The 15,428-nt window shown below is 37.9% G+C and overlaps 1 protein-coding gene and 1 long non-coding RNA gene across 6 annotated transcripts in view; one reads left to right on the top strand and one right to left on the bottom strand.

Annotated features, from left to right (window-relative positions):
• Positions 1-15,088, bottom strand: part of ldb1a (LIM domain binding 1a) — a 28,547-nt gene extending 13,459 nt beyond the window's left edge. For 2 of the 5 annotated variants that reach the window (XM_038296412.1, XM_038296409.1), the window contains exons 1-2: positions 14,905-15,088; positions 9,688-9,788 (exon numbers count right to left, since the gene is read on the bottom strand). In XM_038296412.1, the coding sequence (XP_038152340.1) occupies positions 9,688-9,715 (28 nt within the window). In that variant the 5' untranslated portion in view covers positions 9,716-9,788; positions 14,905-15,088. Of the gene's footprint in view, positions 1-9,687; positions 9,876-14,904 lie in introns of those variants that run through there. The other 3 variants (XM_038296414.1, XM_038296415.1, XM_038296410.1) reach the window with 3 other exon arrangements.
• Positions 9,662-13,723, top strand: LOC119790726. Its single transcript, XR_005281754.1, has 3 exons — positions 9,662-10,203; positions 10,325-10,451; positions 13,561-13,723. It is a non-coding gene; the product is annotated as an uncharacterized LOC119790726 (long non-coding RNA).
• Positions 15,089-15,428: the final 340 nt, after the last annotated feature.

Raw genomic sequence — 15,428 nt, forward strand, 5'->3', positions numbered from 1 at the left:
TTGGTTTCCATTATTTTCTACAGCCTAACCATGTCCCTTACCCTAACTCTAACCATTACGGGTATTTATATCTGACCCTAAAATCAACTTAAACTCAATTCACACTCTAGTCCTAAATGGGACCTCTGACCTGAAATCAGCAATTCTCTGTGTGGGGTACATCCATCGGGCCCCACAAGGAGCAGCCCCAAAATGGTAAAAGCAAGAGCACACACCCACTCCTCCATCACATCTCTCACTGCCTCCCTCCAGGTGGTCCAACATGTTACAGTTTGAGCTGGAGCAAGCATTTACATGGAGGAGCATTGACACTAAAGATGGATTCACATAAAAGGAAGCTCACAGGAGTTCAAAAGAGGAAACGAAAGAGGGAAGAAAAAAGATGTTGTTCTATTGAAAGGTAACTCCTTAAAGTGACTAAAAGACACTGGTACATAAAGTTAGCTTTAACTTTTGCAAGTAAAACTTAATGTAGTCTTGTAAGGAATAAGATATAACAGATCATGTCATAAGCTGTTTTGTTTAATTTATTTTACATGAAATTATCAAACTGACAAAATTACTAAATAGGTCAAATTTAGGACTGAAAGAATTGTATGGCAAAACCAAAAATCTACAAAGGTCGACTGAAAGACCAGGCAACCGTTCAGAGGTGTCAAACGTATTCATCTTTATTACTCAAGTAGAAGCATAAATCCTACTGTTTAAAAACATTTTTGTAGAAGTCAGAGTATTAACTTTAGCTTTTTACTCAAGAAAAAGTGTAAAAGTACAACTTTTAAAACTACTCAAATTAAAAATGTAAAAGTAATGCATCAAGAAATGTTAAGGACAAATGCTTTAAACTTTATACTGGTTACTACACAACTGTATTAAGGTAATATTTTCCTAAATTTCTGGATGATAACATCCTTATATTTAATTTTCTTTAGCTTTATAGCTAAAGGTAACCCTGTCAAATTTAACTTTGCATCATCCTGAACAACTATTTATTTTGGTGCAGTACCAAACCCAACCACAAATAATTGAACTGTCTTGATGACATAAATTATTTTGAAGGATTTTATTTTTTTCAGATACTAAAAGACCATAAGGAACATTAACTGAAACAAAAATAACTAGTCTATTTTTTAAATGTAAGGAGTAGAAAGTAGAGATAATTGTAAAAAAAAAAAAAAAAAAAAGTAAAAAGTTGTCTTAAAGAATAATTACTCCAGTAAAGTATAGATAGTATTTGTATTTTGTCACTTGACACCTCTGCAACCATTAGTTTGTTTAGTAGTTCTGGGGGAGCTGCAGGTATCCACTGCTCACATGAAACAATATGTCAAAGGCAAAACCATAAACAAAATTCAATTTCAGCAAACTCAGAGAAGAGGCAAGAAGAAAGGCATTGTCAAAGAAAAGTGATGACAGATTTTGAAATTTTACATGAACCATATAAGAAACACAGCATGAAGGAAGAATAATTTCTGTTTGGAAGAGACTAAAATGGACCCTTCTGAGCTCCAAAATGTTTAACATAGAGAAAACAATGGATCTCACCCTAAACACATGTATGCTTTTTTTATTTAGCTTTAGATTGACTGCTTGGAGTTAATAAGAAAATTAATGGAGTCAACATAACAACAATAATGGAAGAAAACATGTTAGAGGCTGAAGAAAACGCTCAGGCTGGAGCTGTGGTTCTCCTTCCGGAATGACAATTTGAAACATTCCGAATTCATCTGGGACGCAGGAAGTTTTCTCTAAAATACACTTAATTTGCTTCATTGCTGTTCAAGTTAAGGAGAAATTATATGAATGATCTAGTATGGTCCATTGGCTCCATAATAACTTGCCGTTCTGTTTGTATATTAAACCAGGCTTTCATCTTCATTACCCTTAAAATAAAATAATGATGCTCTTATACGCCGGTTAGGATATTCAAAACTTAATCAAACAAGAATTTTAAAAAATGACAAGCGCCTTTAGAGAGCCCAACCTTTATCTGCATGGTATGAATGGATGGTATTCATTTCTATTTAGTCTGAGTCAGTTGATGTTAAACTGACTGGGTTGTGTACACAAAGCTGTGAAAGGAGCAACATCTTCCTCTGCTGGTAAGAACTGAGAATGCTTCACTGTGACTCTGGAGCAAACCCAGCTCCCTGCAGTTCTTTTTTGCAAACTAGTCCAGGGTCAATCTACACTAATAATTGTTCCAAAATTTAAAATGATCAAGCATAACACCTTTATGTTCCAAATAAAATAACTAAGAATGATATGAACATATTTACACATTCAAAGAAAGAGCTCAAACCTGAGTTCACACAGCTCATGGTCTTAGTTCACTTTTGAAAAAAGGAGATTAGTTCACAAAACCTTAAATGAACTAGTTAAATTTCATTTGGTACAATTCTACTCAATAGAACCTCAAATGTCACCCTTTAAATGTGTGATCATAATATATAGGGATAAATGAAAAATACTGGACACAGTCAAGGTATACTGTACATGTATGTGCATTGAGCCTTTTGTTTAGCCAAATTACACAGAACTTCAGAAACATACAGGTACATTCAGGTTCTGCTGAAAAGATCTATATCAAAAATTGATTTCTTATGTTCCTCATTCAGTCGTAACTATTTAACTGGATATGTCGCTTTAAATTTGAAGTGGTATTGATATTCACATCTCCTCTGATCTTTGCTGGACTCAGAGCTCCTCCCACCTGCTGAAGACGGCCCAACAATAGCTTTCCATTCTCAAGAAGTTGAAAAAAACTGGAACATAAACCTTTATACAGCCACAATTGGAAGCATCCTGTGTCTAGATATGGCAGTGTGGTATGGGAGCAAAGGAGAGGATGGACTTAGCACAGGTGGTGAAGACAGCACAGATGAATGCCGATTACCAGACTGGATTTGGTTTTTGCAGCAAAGGGCCAGACGGGTGTTTTTAACTTACGTCTGTGTATTTTATTTTTCTTCTTGATTCCAGATATTTACGTCTGACATAAATTTTCTACCCTCTGATTTATAAATTTTTTTAGTTAGTGCACATTTAAAAAAATTGAAATAAAAAATTTGAATAACTAGCAACAAGGGTTATTAATATTAAGCATTAGAGATTATCTAATAAAACTTAACCCACTTCTTTTTCATCATTCAGATTTGCATCACCGAATACAAATCAGGACCCGATTTCATTGCAATGGTTTAAGAAAGGGGCAGAAGAGAACAGACTTTTTCTTTTTTTTGTAAAATTAGCAGAGATGCATCAAAACTGACCATGAAAAAAAAAATTAATAACGTCAAAAATAGCAAACTAGGTCTGGGGAAAACACCATCAGTTGACATAATTCATTATGCTCTTCATGATGAATTATTATTCATTATGAAAAGCTTAATACGGGGCCGCCTTTTACAGCTGCTTTTTGTATCTCTGCTTCTGTCTCCTTGAACCCCAGTCGGCCTCGGCAGATGGCCGCTCACACTGAGCCTGGTTCTGCTGGAGGTATCTCCTGTTATAAGGGAGTTTTTTCTCTCCACTGTCGCTACAAGTATGCTTAGTGTAAGGGATTGCATTCGAGTCAATGAGTTGATGCAATCAACTGGTTTTCCTTAGATAGAAAACTTTGAATCAATTTGACTGTATGATCTGGTTGAACTGTAAAGTGCCTTAAGATGACATGTGTTGTGAATAGGCACTATATAAATAAACTGAATTGATATTGAATTGAGTTATTTTCCCTCCTTTTAGCATTTGAGCTTCCGTAGTTCAATGTGACGTCAGGGTGTCACCTTTTGTTCTTAGATTTATTCCAAAAACCGATAAACAGGCTCATTGTGTAACTGTTTTATATTTTCATCGTTTACAGCAGCAGGGCCTGCCAACTTGATTTACAAGCTTGTTTCACAGCTTGTATATAGTTGCACTTTGAATTCAGGTCACCTCCCAGATGGAAGGATTGAAATAAGAGCAAGAAAAAAAAAATAATAATAATCAAAAAGGAATTCTGTCATTTTTAAATTGTGTTAATGAAACAACAAATGATGTTAATTAGAATAAATAATACAAAATATGAATCTGAGTTTTTAATGAAAAAATTCTGAGAATTTATTTTTAAGCCATATCACCCAGCCTTGTGACTGCCTATTTTAGTCTATGGAAAACTGGTCTGGTGCAACTCAAGGTCTTATGTACCCTCTAGTATTTATAGACTATAGAGTTTAAAAAAAACATGCCCATATAATTTTATACAGAGCTGAGTTGCACTACTTTCTCTTCCCAAGGTCTCTCATAAAGAATTATAAACAACATTAAACAAATCTTACTTGTAGTTCATAAAATAGTTTTAGCAGTGCATTTTTCTAAGCTTAAAAGGTAGGCCTACTGCACTAGATAGAACTGATCTGGATTAAAAGCTATCTTATATACCAACCTCTACATAAGCATGCTTTAATAAACTAAAAATCTTCAGAATTTTTATTTTTCCTTTCAAAAAATTTTATGTGAGAGAGGAAGAAGCAATTTTTAAGCTATTAGTGTTGAACATGATGTTTAGATTTCTGCTGCTGCTGGTAGAGACGCATCAGCGTAGGCACAAAAACTTGTCAGGGAAACTGTTGTGACAACTGACTGGTAGTGATAGCAACAAGGCGGCACTAACGCAATACAGCGCTCTGAGGAGGCGACGACTCAGCAGCCTGTAACTGGGATAAATCAAAGCATGACAAATGAAAATGTTAATGAAGCCACAAAGTGGATGTTTGTTTAAATATTGGATATCAGGTGGGTAAAATTGTAAATAAATTATAACGGTTTTGTTTTTCAGCTGCTAAATTTAAAAGATTAACATTTTGAAATAGTCATTTTGCAGAGTCGCTATGATTAGAGTGTTGATGTCTGTTTGATGTTTATGGCTCTGCAACATCAAGATAAAAATCAAACAATTTTTAGGAAAAATATTACATTTGACTAGTAAAAAAAGATATAGAAATTTCATATTATGGCCTTCATAATTCTTACACACTGTGTTCACTGGTAGTCATCAGTACACAGTCTGTTCATTTCCATTAATTATGATGAATAGAAAGGAAACAACAGCAGCTTAGAGAGGATCATCTGATACAATGATTTCAAGTGTTTCCACAAAGTGTAGGCTGTCGCTTAATTGTCTTTATTCCTCTTTGCATATGAGAAATTAAATGTCATTTTTTAATTGGATACATAGGTCAGTCCAGTTCTGTAGAAAGTAACATATTATCCATGCTGCTTTAGCTCTTGCACAAATTATCTAGAGTCAGTGATGATAGCAGGGTGTCATGTCAACTGATGGTGTCGGTCCAATGTGTTTATCAAGCTTATCAGCCATGAACCAGGAAACTTAAGGTCATTTTCCTCTGTTGATAAGCTTTGTGGTGATGCTTGTTAACGGCACCAAAACCTGCTTTATTGACCATGGTGTGTACCTCTACTAAATTGACCAGAGAAATGGCCAGACAGAAAAATCCCCATAGAGACTGTATGTAGTATTTTTAAGAAGAAGATTGGGACAATAAAGCCAAATAAGAAATAAAAGCAACCTGGGGTTCAGAGGAACAACAGGCTGATCCTGCCACGCTTCACTGCATTGATGAAGTAATCCGTTACAAATTATTCAGTGGCCTAAATACGTTTTTCATTGGTTTCTATGTCATATGCAGTCATTCTTAATATAGTATTCTGATTACCTGTAAGTTATAAGGATCAGAAATAACAGGAATAAAAAGCTTAAATCAAATACCTCTGTGTGTAATAAATCTCTATGGGTTTCATCGTTAAATACATCACTGAAATCAATGAATCTTTCAATAAAATTTGAAATCTTTAAAGCTTAATTTAGCCTTTTTTGCATCTCAATAATCAATTTTAAACTGAGCAACAGAGAATCCGATTATAGTGATTATGTAATAAAGATCCAAAGGGAACTTAAATGCATGTTTAATAATGCTGGATAATTTAGGCTCTAAATGTTTTAAAATTAATCTGTTTCTACTTCAAATTAAATCAAATTAAAATAAAATTCCCTGATTTTACTGTGTGAGCAACAGGTTTTACATAAACCATCATTCTAACTATTTCAAAGTATCAACATTTTATTAATTGTGCAGTGAGGCTTAGTTTATTTTTATTAATTTTAGGTTGGAGCTTTGCATACTTGTGTTTGGTGCCCCAAAGTTTAAGCTTGTGCTCGTTTATCCTCAGTGCATCATCATCCTCTATAGTCTGGTCCTAAACCTGCCCTTATGTTTTCACCTCTCTGCAGATCTCTTCCAGAAAACAGTTTGATCCACATTTTCCTTCCCAGGCATTTATTTTTCTCTCTTTCCTCTCAGCTGTGAGGCCCATGGCAGGCAGTTTTCTTTTGCCATCCCCGTCAGCCCAAAGCAGATGTGACATCACCACAGTTCGGCGCCACTCTGCAACCCCCCACCCCACCCCCCTGATTCTCCAGCATCTTTTTCTCCCACGCATTCTTTCTTTCTCTCTGCACAGACAGCCATTTTGATCTAGCAAACACAATCTGTGGGTTATGAGAGAAGGCCATGGAGGGAATAAGAAAAAGTGTGACTAGTAGAGGAATTGATAACAAAACAGAAGCCTTTTTGTGCATCAAAGATAAGACAGGCTGTTGCGGTTGTTGTACAGCAGAAATCTAAAATCTCTTGCTGTTTTGCTGCCACTTTGCTTTAAGTCACTTTTCTCCAGTTGGGAACATTATGACTTTCTGCATGAGGTAATGCTGCTGTTCCTACAGAAAGGCAAAAAAGGGATGCAAGAGTCGCACGTGCTTGAGTTCTGCTGTTGTGAGGTGGGGGGGCAATCTATTTTTACCATTTAGCCAGAACAAAGGATGTGATTGGCTCCTGTGTGGTAGGACAAATCTCCTTCATGCATGGAGCAAAGCCTGAAAGTGACTGATTCTCAGCTAAATCCCAACAACATCCGAATGTCACAGGGCTGCAGGAGAACAAGACAGACAGGAGCAGCCTGTTATTCATTAGGACGCATGCAAAACTCTCTGCTGCATTATACAATATTCTCATTAACTTAATATGACTATACAAAAAATTTTCTTTTAGAAGCATATTCAAGGATCTTCCATCTATTACCCGATGAAGATATAAAGAATGCAAACACCACGATTTGCAGCTCATGCACAAGAAGGAAGAGGGAAACTGAAGCATGTGATCTTATCTATGAGATCCACCGGCCTAAACTTGTCCTAGCAAGCTGCTTACAGACGTGCATGTGTGTAACTGCAGTCACATGCTTATTTGCATGGAAGTAAACGGAGGCTTACGAGTCTTTGAATGATGGCAGATCTTTCTGCTGGACTTTGTTCTTTTATGTACATCCATCAAAAACATATGGATGTGATTAAAAGTTCTTGCTCCACAGCTAAGCCTTGCAGAGGAAGAAAACTGGGATCCTAGGAAAACTACAGGAGGTGGCGAGGAAGATGGACGGGATGCAGGGAAAAGAACATGACAAGAAGATCAAGGAAAGACCTGAAATTTTGTCAGATGGCCTATACTTAATAAATAATAGCAGCTTCATTTAAATGCTTCTGATGCTCTAATTTAATTAGCCTCCTCCAATATTCCCTGGAGCAGATGCCACAATTTAATTTCTGTCTATACCTCATTCCCTCGTGCCACACACGCTCCCATTTTTTTTTATCTACAAACAAAGCAGTTATCACTCTCAATAGCAGACAAAGTAAGACAGAACAAAAGTGATCTGCAATTTGCTTAGTCAAACAAACCCACAACCTTAGCCTGTTAAATAGACGCATGTGCATTTGGACACATGTTGTTGAGAGATTCCTTCTCTATGTGATGGCAAGCCAAGCAAGATTGATGTCAATTAGCTCAACTTCAATCCAGGAAGATAAATTTAATTACTGTATAAAAAATTAACCATAAAAGTAAGTAAATTGCAAAGGCACACTTAAAATAAGTAGTTTAGCTTCAAGCAAGTTCAGCTCTTTTTTATCTAAAGCACACTCATTAATTGTTAAGACTCACCAAGGGAGAGTGGCTTTAATGTGTTTTACAACCTATGAGTTCCTTCAGTCCCATTAAGGTTGAACTAAGCATCAGTTAGTTATCGATATCATCAAGCTTGATCAAGTCTTTTTTAAAGAATCAGATCATAAACTGATTCTTTAAAAAATATATATATATACTTTATGTCATGCTATCATAAACAAGAAAGCATGGCAAACTATGCATTAGGGTTAAGGTCATTTTAATTAGATGGCTGGGGAGGTAAAAATTGTCTTTAGCAGTATGCAGCATTCCTTTCAAACTCTTTTCTATCATTATTGAAGGACATTAAAGGTCAGCCTTGGTTTGCTCCTAATAGCCACAATAATCAACATTCAATCAGACATAAATATACATCCCACTGTAGATGGGTTTCAACAATTCACTTTTAAACCATTATTTGTTTTGTTTTGGGGTTTTTTTTAGGCTCTTCTTCACCCACTCAACCAAATCTTGTATTCAGTGTGTCTTGCAAGTGGGAAATTGGAAACTGGAAACGTACATTACACTCCACTTTAGAAGAATAAAACCATTAGCTGATTAGAATGTATCTTTATTTATCATTTGCTTTCAAACACCTTAATATGAGTTGAATCTTGCTGAGCAGCCTGAAAGCATCTCTATTTTTTTCCTTTGCATTGAGAGAGCAAATCAGTATAAAGACATAACTATATAACAGAAAAATCTTCACTGCATGCGATTAAAGGATCATGAGTCTTCTGACTTTCTCAGTAAGAGTTTTACATTAGTGCTACATTAGTTTGTTTTTGTATAACGAATTGGAAATCTGAATTCCCACACCAGTGGAGTAACCCAATAGTTTCCCTTCTCCACCTGTTGCTGTACATTGTTGGCCATCAAGCTGAAGTTATTTCACTGCACTTTACCCTAGCATTCAAGATGGACACGTTTGAAGCTAAAGTTGCATCACCCAGCAACCACATGTGAAACTCCTGCAAATGGCATGTACGTAAAGCAGCAGACTGCAGGCTAGTTGTCTGAATAAACAGTGGAACTGATCAACCGCCTATATCAACATTTGTACAAAAGGAGCAGCAAAGGGCTAAGAAACTGTAAAGAAACATTTTTAATTAAAAGATCCTAACTTCATCAGGTTTTTATATTTTTGACCCAGCACAAAAATCAAACTAGCAGTAAAACCTAATATTATTGATGATGATTATAGTTCCTTAGCAGTTGCTATTCAGCAACCTGTAGCACATTTCGAAAAATAACCAGGAAACAGACCTGTACTGAGAAGATAAAGTGTCAAAAAGGAGTAAAAACTGCCAGCAAATGAAGTACCTATCGATATTTCAGTTTCTCTGTCTGTGGTGAAAAACTCTTAGCTATTGATCTGCTGCACAGCAAGCCAGCAGATCTGGAAGGTTGCTGCTGAACAAGTCAATCCCACAATGTGGCAGCTTCGGTCTTTAGTCTTGTGTTAAAATGTGTGGCATTGGTGTTACTAACACACACAAACACCCAGAAGTCATACAGCTTGCTGTTGGCCACAGGGGGCTTTGCAGCACTTTTTACATAAGTTTTTTTTTTTTTTCTGACAGCACTGAGAGCAGAGACAGAGGAGGAGGAAAGAGTGAGCACTCACCAGGACAAGCACAGCCTCCAACAGACATCTTCTTACATGTTGGGCTCCTCTCTGGATAAAACAGCTGCACTCAGTCCTCACACCGCTCACATGGGCCAACTCTGAGGAAAACAGCAAATACAGAGAGGGGAGGAGAGATATGAGGGAGTGGTAAAACAAAAAAAGGAGGCCATGTACAACACAACCACACTCCTCTCTCTCTGTCAGAGCCAGGAAGTTGGCAGTGGTGCTCAAGCTGCATAGACATATTGCAACATGAGTGGGAGGGAAAACGAGAGAGCAGTGAAATAGGAAGAAAGGCGGTGTGTGAGACTCGAGCAGGGAATGTGAAGCAGTGAGGGTGAATGCATGTCTGAAATGGAGAATGCAGGAGGGAGGCAATTAGGGCAAAAGAGAGGAAAAAATGGGGGAAAACACGTAAGACTTGAGAGCATGTGTGGCAGTGATGCATCATCTATTTTTGCCCTGTGCTGCTGTGGGAGATAAACATACTCAGTAGGAGCCCAGAGGCAGAGGGTAATTACTGCCAAACAAACACATGCACGCTAACACACTCTCACACACACTATGCCTAATGTATGACAGAGTTCATCACTCTCTCTGACTCCTGCTTTATCTTTTTGTTTTTCTGCTGCAGAGAGAACAGTGGTGTTAATCACTACAGACAGGATCGATTAAAAATGCAAAGGCCTCCTGGAGCGCAGGGACACTAGAGACCCATGGGAGGCATGGAGGACATGTGCATGCACTGTTCACACATGCAGGTATGCATGCAGTCTGGCTTGGCTTTAGATGTGAGCTGTTATTTTATGTTTCTTTTATGTTTCTTCTATCATTATTATTATTTTTTTTTTTTACATCTTTGTCTCTCTCCATGTTGCCGTTCAACCTCTGCAGACTCTTATTTCCTTCAGCAGCTCTTAGGTTTCACCTCCGTTTATGTCTTAAGCTCTGTTAACAAAGCAAATATTTTCATACCGCCACAGGTTAGTGCACAGACAAAAGCATGCAGTTTCTCCCCAGAAGCTTAATGTCCTTGTTGTGATCTTGTCAGATGAACATAGACAGTTTTAAAGTCTGTCACAGTATAAGCCGTTTTTCCCAATTTCTCCCAGTAGAACCACAAACATCCGTTTGTTTATGCCTTTTATCTACTCAAAGAAAAGCAAAACATCTGAAAAGTAACTGTGAAGTGCAAAATCTGACAAGCGTGACATGCTGTTGAGAGTGCAAGAATCCAGAGTCATTTTGTAAATCCAATCCTTCAAGGAAGAAATTCTTCGGGGGTTATTTTTTTCAGTTTAATCATATGTTCTGTACTTTTGTGTTGTTGGATTTATTTCTCTCACCATAGTATCCATTCTTAGTTAAGTGTTTTTTCCCCTTTATTGGAAGGCTCTGATTAACGTCACGGTTCATCATCCACTTTAACTAGTTTCCTCTATAAGCTACACTGCCTTGATTCTGCCTCAGCTGCTCCACATTTAATCTGATTTACCTCTTCAGGTTTTTTGTCTTTCTCGGTAGCTCACCTGTCCTCATCCTTCATTCCTGGATTGTTTCGTTTGACTGTGCTACTCTCTCTTGTTCAGTTCCCTACCTGGATAACCCATGCTAGTCTCTTTTCTAGTTGTCTTGGTGATAACCTGGTTGTTCTTTTTTTTTTCTTTGTGAGAGGTGTGTCACCGTACCCATCTGCCTTTTTATCCTCCCTGAATTCCCACTAAAAACCATTCAAAGAAAACTACTGATTAAGATTTTGGGCCACTTTTAACATAACAAATACATCTGATTTATCTTAAATAGAAGTAGGATGTGGAGCCCAAAATGTAACAGTTTGAAGGGCCTTGACTTTCTAAAGCCTTTCATTGTAACTGTGGCTGTTTGCGTAGGATCATAATGGAAACAGGGGTGGAGCTAAGAGGTAGCCAGGTAGGGTCCTGGCCACCCTTAGTAAAACTTTGCTGCTCCCCTGTGGCCAACCATCACTTGGTTTTCCGTTTTAAACTAATTACAGAACAAGCAGTTCCCCTCTAAGCCAGAGGGTGGCAGCAGTGATAAGATGGTGATGGTGATAGGATGGTGTCCTAACTAAGGACATATTATTGTTAGTATATTAAGGATAAACTGATAACAAAAATGCAGCAATTAATTATTCACATGAAGATGACAATCAGCACATATTTCCTGCTCTTTTCTTGATTTTGTTTTGTTAGGAAAGGTTTTATGTCTCTGCATTTATCTAAAAATTTTCTGCATAATTTAAGAAAAAAAAAACACTGCTCAGCTTATTCAGTGTATATAGTTTGCTGAAATATTCGTGATTAATTTAGATAGAATAGATGTTTTGATATAGATATACATACAAATATTTTGCTTGTTTATTGTCTTAGTAGTCAAATGTAACTAGTGCAGATTGACCATAAACTGGCTTACTGGCCAGCTTCCATTGCACTGTGCAATCCTATAAAGATTTTGTGGCTCCATCACTGAATGAAAGGTTAATCTCTGTCCTAATCTTTTTCTCCAAGGATTTTTTTTTCACCATGTTGCCCTTAATTTAGGTCCATTATCAACAGTATCTTTGAACAACTTTCTTGCTCCTTCTAATGGAAAGTTTCTTCACAGCATGATGCTGCAAACACCATGATACCATGACAATGGGCTGCTTTGAGTTTTTCTACAGTTTCTTAGACATATAACCAAATGATGAATATATATTTTTGCTTCACATCTCAGACTTTTGGTTTCAAAATGTGTGTATTGCCATTATCTCTCCTTGTGTAAAAAAAAAAAAAGTGCACGCTCTTGATGTAGTGTAAGAGAACTAATGAGTCAAAGCAACTTTCTCAAATTGCAGAGTCAATGAGTTGATAGTATTCTTTTTTCCTCCAGCCCTTTTTGAGCAGTTTTTTTTTATTATTATTATTATTTTCACCTAAGAAAGCCTTTGGTGATACAATAAAGCTTAATTTTATTGCTAAACCTGTTGGAGCTAAGGCCAAAGTCAGCTGCTTTTCATTTTTTAACATTTGAGTAACAAGAACTGAGAGAAACCAGTGCAAGAGATCTTAGAGCTTTGAACAAACACAAAAGAGCTCGTATGTTAGCTAGTAGTGAAAAACACCACATAGCTAGCTAAATGTCTCATCACTGCTTCTGATCCCCTGTGATTCACACAGTGCTGTATCTAGTTGTGCAAGACACTACAGACAACAGTCACACAATGGGGTGTGAGTTGCCCTGCTGGACAGTGTGTGCAATAACAACTCCTCCTTCTACGATTCAGTCATGCTTCCATTAAGGAACAAGCTCCTTTAACAATTCATTCAATGTTTCCTAAAGATTTTATAGTTGTGTTGTAAAATATGTCAAACAAAACAGCTAAAGTGAAAGGAAACTTAGGTGGAAATGGCTCAAAGTAAAAACGTTCACCTTGTAGAAATGAAAATATTAAGGATTTTTAGCTGTAATTTTAAAAAGTTTACGTACTCTAAAAAAGGCTCTTTTGTAATTTCTTTGACCTGTTTAATAACGGAAGTAAATAACGTTAAATGCATGAATGTGGAAGAAATAAGTCTCTTCAGAAAATGATTCACACCTCTTAAACTTTTTCACTTTTTGCAATTTTCTCTTCTTAATTCCTTCATATTTTTGATGGGATTGTAACTGTTAACAAACAAAAACAACTTAATTTTAGTTTTGCTATTAATTTTTGGTATGTCTTGGTTTAGGATTTGATAGGCCATTCTAACACCTGAAAACACAAGGTTTACAATATTTCTTTTGTAGTCCAGGCTGTATGGTGGCAGGAAGGTGAATTTCTACCACAGTCTTCAGTGTTTTGGTATTGATCATTTGGTTTCCTCCTAGATGCTTCCTGCTTAGAGATCAGCTTCCATGCACCCCTTCTGGAAAAGCATTCCCACGACATGATGCTGCCACCATCCTGTTTCACCTTGAGAATGTCTGTTCTTGGTTTCCCAGGTTTCCTACATGACTCGATCAAGCTTTAGTGTTGGGTGCTTTTTGTGAGTAACATGACTAAAAAAGCTTTATGAGTTCAATCTATTTATCATTTAGTCTTCCATAAAGTCTAGACGTGTGGAGCAAACGATGCACAGGTGCTCCCATCTATGCTGTGGATCTGCCCAGCTCCTCCAAAGTAACCATGGGCATTTTGGGTGCTTCTCTGGGATGTGCTTTCCCTATCTCAAATGTGAGCTTGTTGGACCTCCTTGTTGCGGTAGATCTGGATGTGTAACCTATATTAATAAAATACAATCTGGACTAACAAAGATCTCATCTACTTTACTCAACTACTACTAGCTATAATATCTCAGAATATAAATCTACACCCACCACCACCTGCTGGGACTCAGTTAAACAGACCTTAGATCCTTGTTTTCTGTCACTCACCTCTAATCCACTTACAGCAGACAAATAAATGGGTCTCTGTTAAAATCAAAGCTGACAGGCACATTCCCCACACACCGCCGCACTGACAGAGGCATCACAGTGAAATGTCAAACCCGATGTCAGACACCGCTGTCAGGACCGAGATACAATGAACAACCCTGCGGGCCCCCCCCCTTTTTTTTCCTCCTCTGTTTTTATTTCCCCCTCACAGACAGATATCTTGCTGTCCCTTTGGTCTCACTCTGTCAGTGTGCACGCTCATCTCTCTCAGATGTTTTGTTTTCTTGTGCTGCTGCTTGTAAAGGCGCCACGTTTGCAGTTTAACATCAGTAGATCCTGTTTAAGCTCTGCAATGAGGACTAAACTGATCTGTTAGACACACTCTGTCTAACCTCTATTCAAGGTGCAGAGAAATGCCACTCGGTCAACACGTCCACACATGGCCCAGAAAGCTCTCACAGGAAATAATCAAGCCCCCCGTTTGCACTGACTCCCTCCCTCTGCTGTGGAAGCGCATAATAACAGCAGCTCAATAACAAAATGTGACACACAGCAAAGTGCTGGCACACATGCTGACTGGCTGAGGAACACGTCTGCTTCCAGCATGTTGTCTTACAGCAAACACTTCTTATAATGTTCTGAATAAATCTCACCGAAATCACTGAATTTGTTTGATATAGGTGCCACAGATGGTTTCCCCCCTTTGTTTTGTTTTACATGCCCTACACCTCCATGCTCTCTTTCTTTCCAACCTCTCATGCCGTGTCCTTCAGACACTTTATACTTGAAAACCCTTACCTTTTTTTCCTCTTCTCCCTCACTTGCTGCATAAAAGTCCTCACAGGTCAGCAGTGCAGAGCAAATCCAGCAGGTCCAGTAGAGAGAGGAAGAGTGCTGTGATAAGCAGGTGCAGATAGGAAACACAAATGGAGAGGAGGTGGTGGTGGTGGAGGGGGGTCTGGCAGTGTGCAAATTGGATGATGAGGAGGAAAGGAAGAAAGAGGAGGAGGTGGATAGATGTGTGTATGGGGGGTGGGGGGGGGTCAGCTGCACTGGTATGAATATGACGCAGAGGCAGCAGCCAGATCCACTTCTCCTCTCATCTATTTGTACCAAACAAGGGAGACGAACGTGAGATGGGAGGGGAGGCTCGTTACCATGACAACGGCAGAGCACCGTTTGGTAGGTAACATTTTAGGAGGGAGTTGGGGTACATCAGCGCTCCTCTCTCCATTTTTGTCTCACTCACAGAGCGACAAACACAGCAGATGTACAAGTTAATGTGCAGAAAACAAGCATGAGGAAAACATGGCTTCATCAGG

Source organism: Cyprinodon tularosa, unplaced genomic scaffold (genome assembly GCF_016077235.1).
Source record: "Cyprinodon tularosa strain WSP-4 unplaced genomic scaffold, ASM1607723v1 ctg37, whole genome shotgun sequence".
Classification (NCBI taxonomy): Eukaryota; Metazoa; Chordata; class Actinopteri; order Cyprinodontiformes; family Cyprinodontidae; genus Cyprinodon; species Cyprinodon tularosa.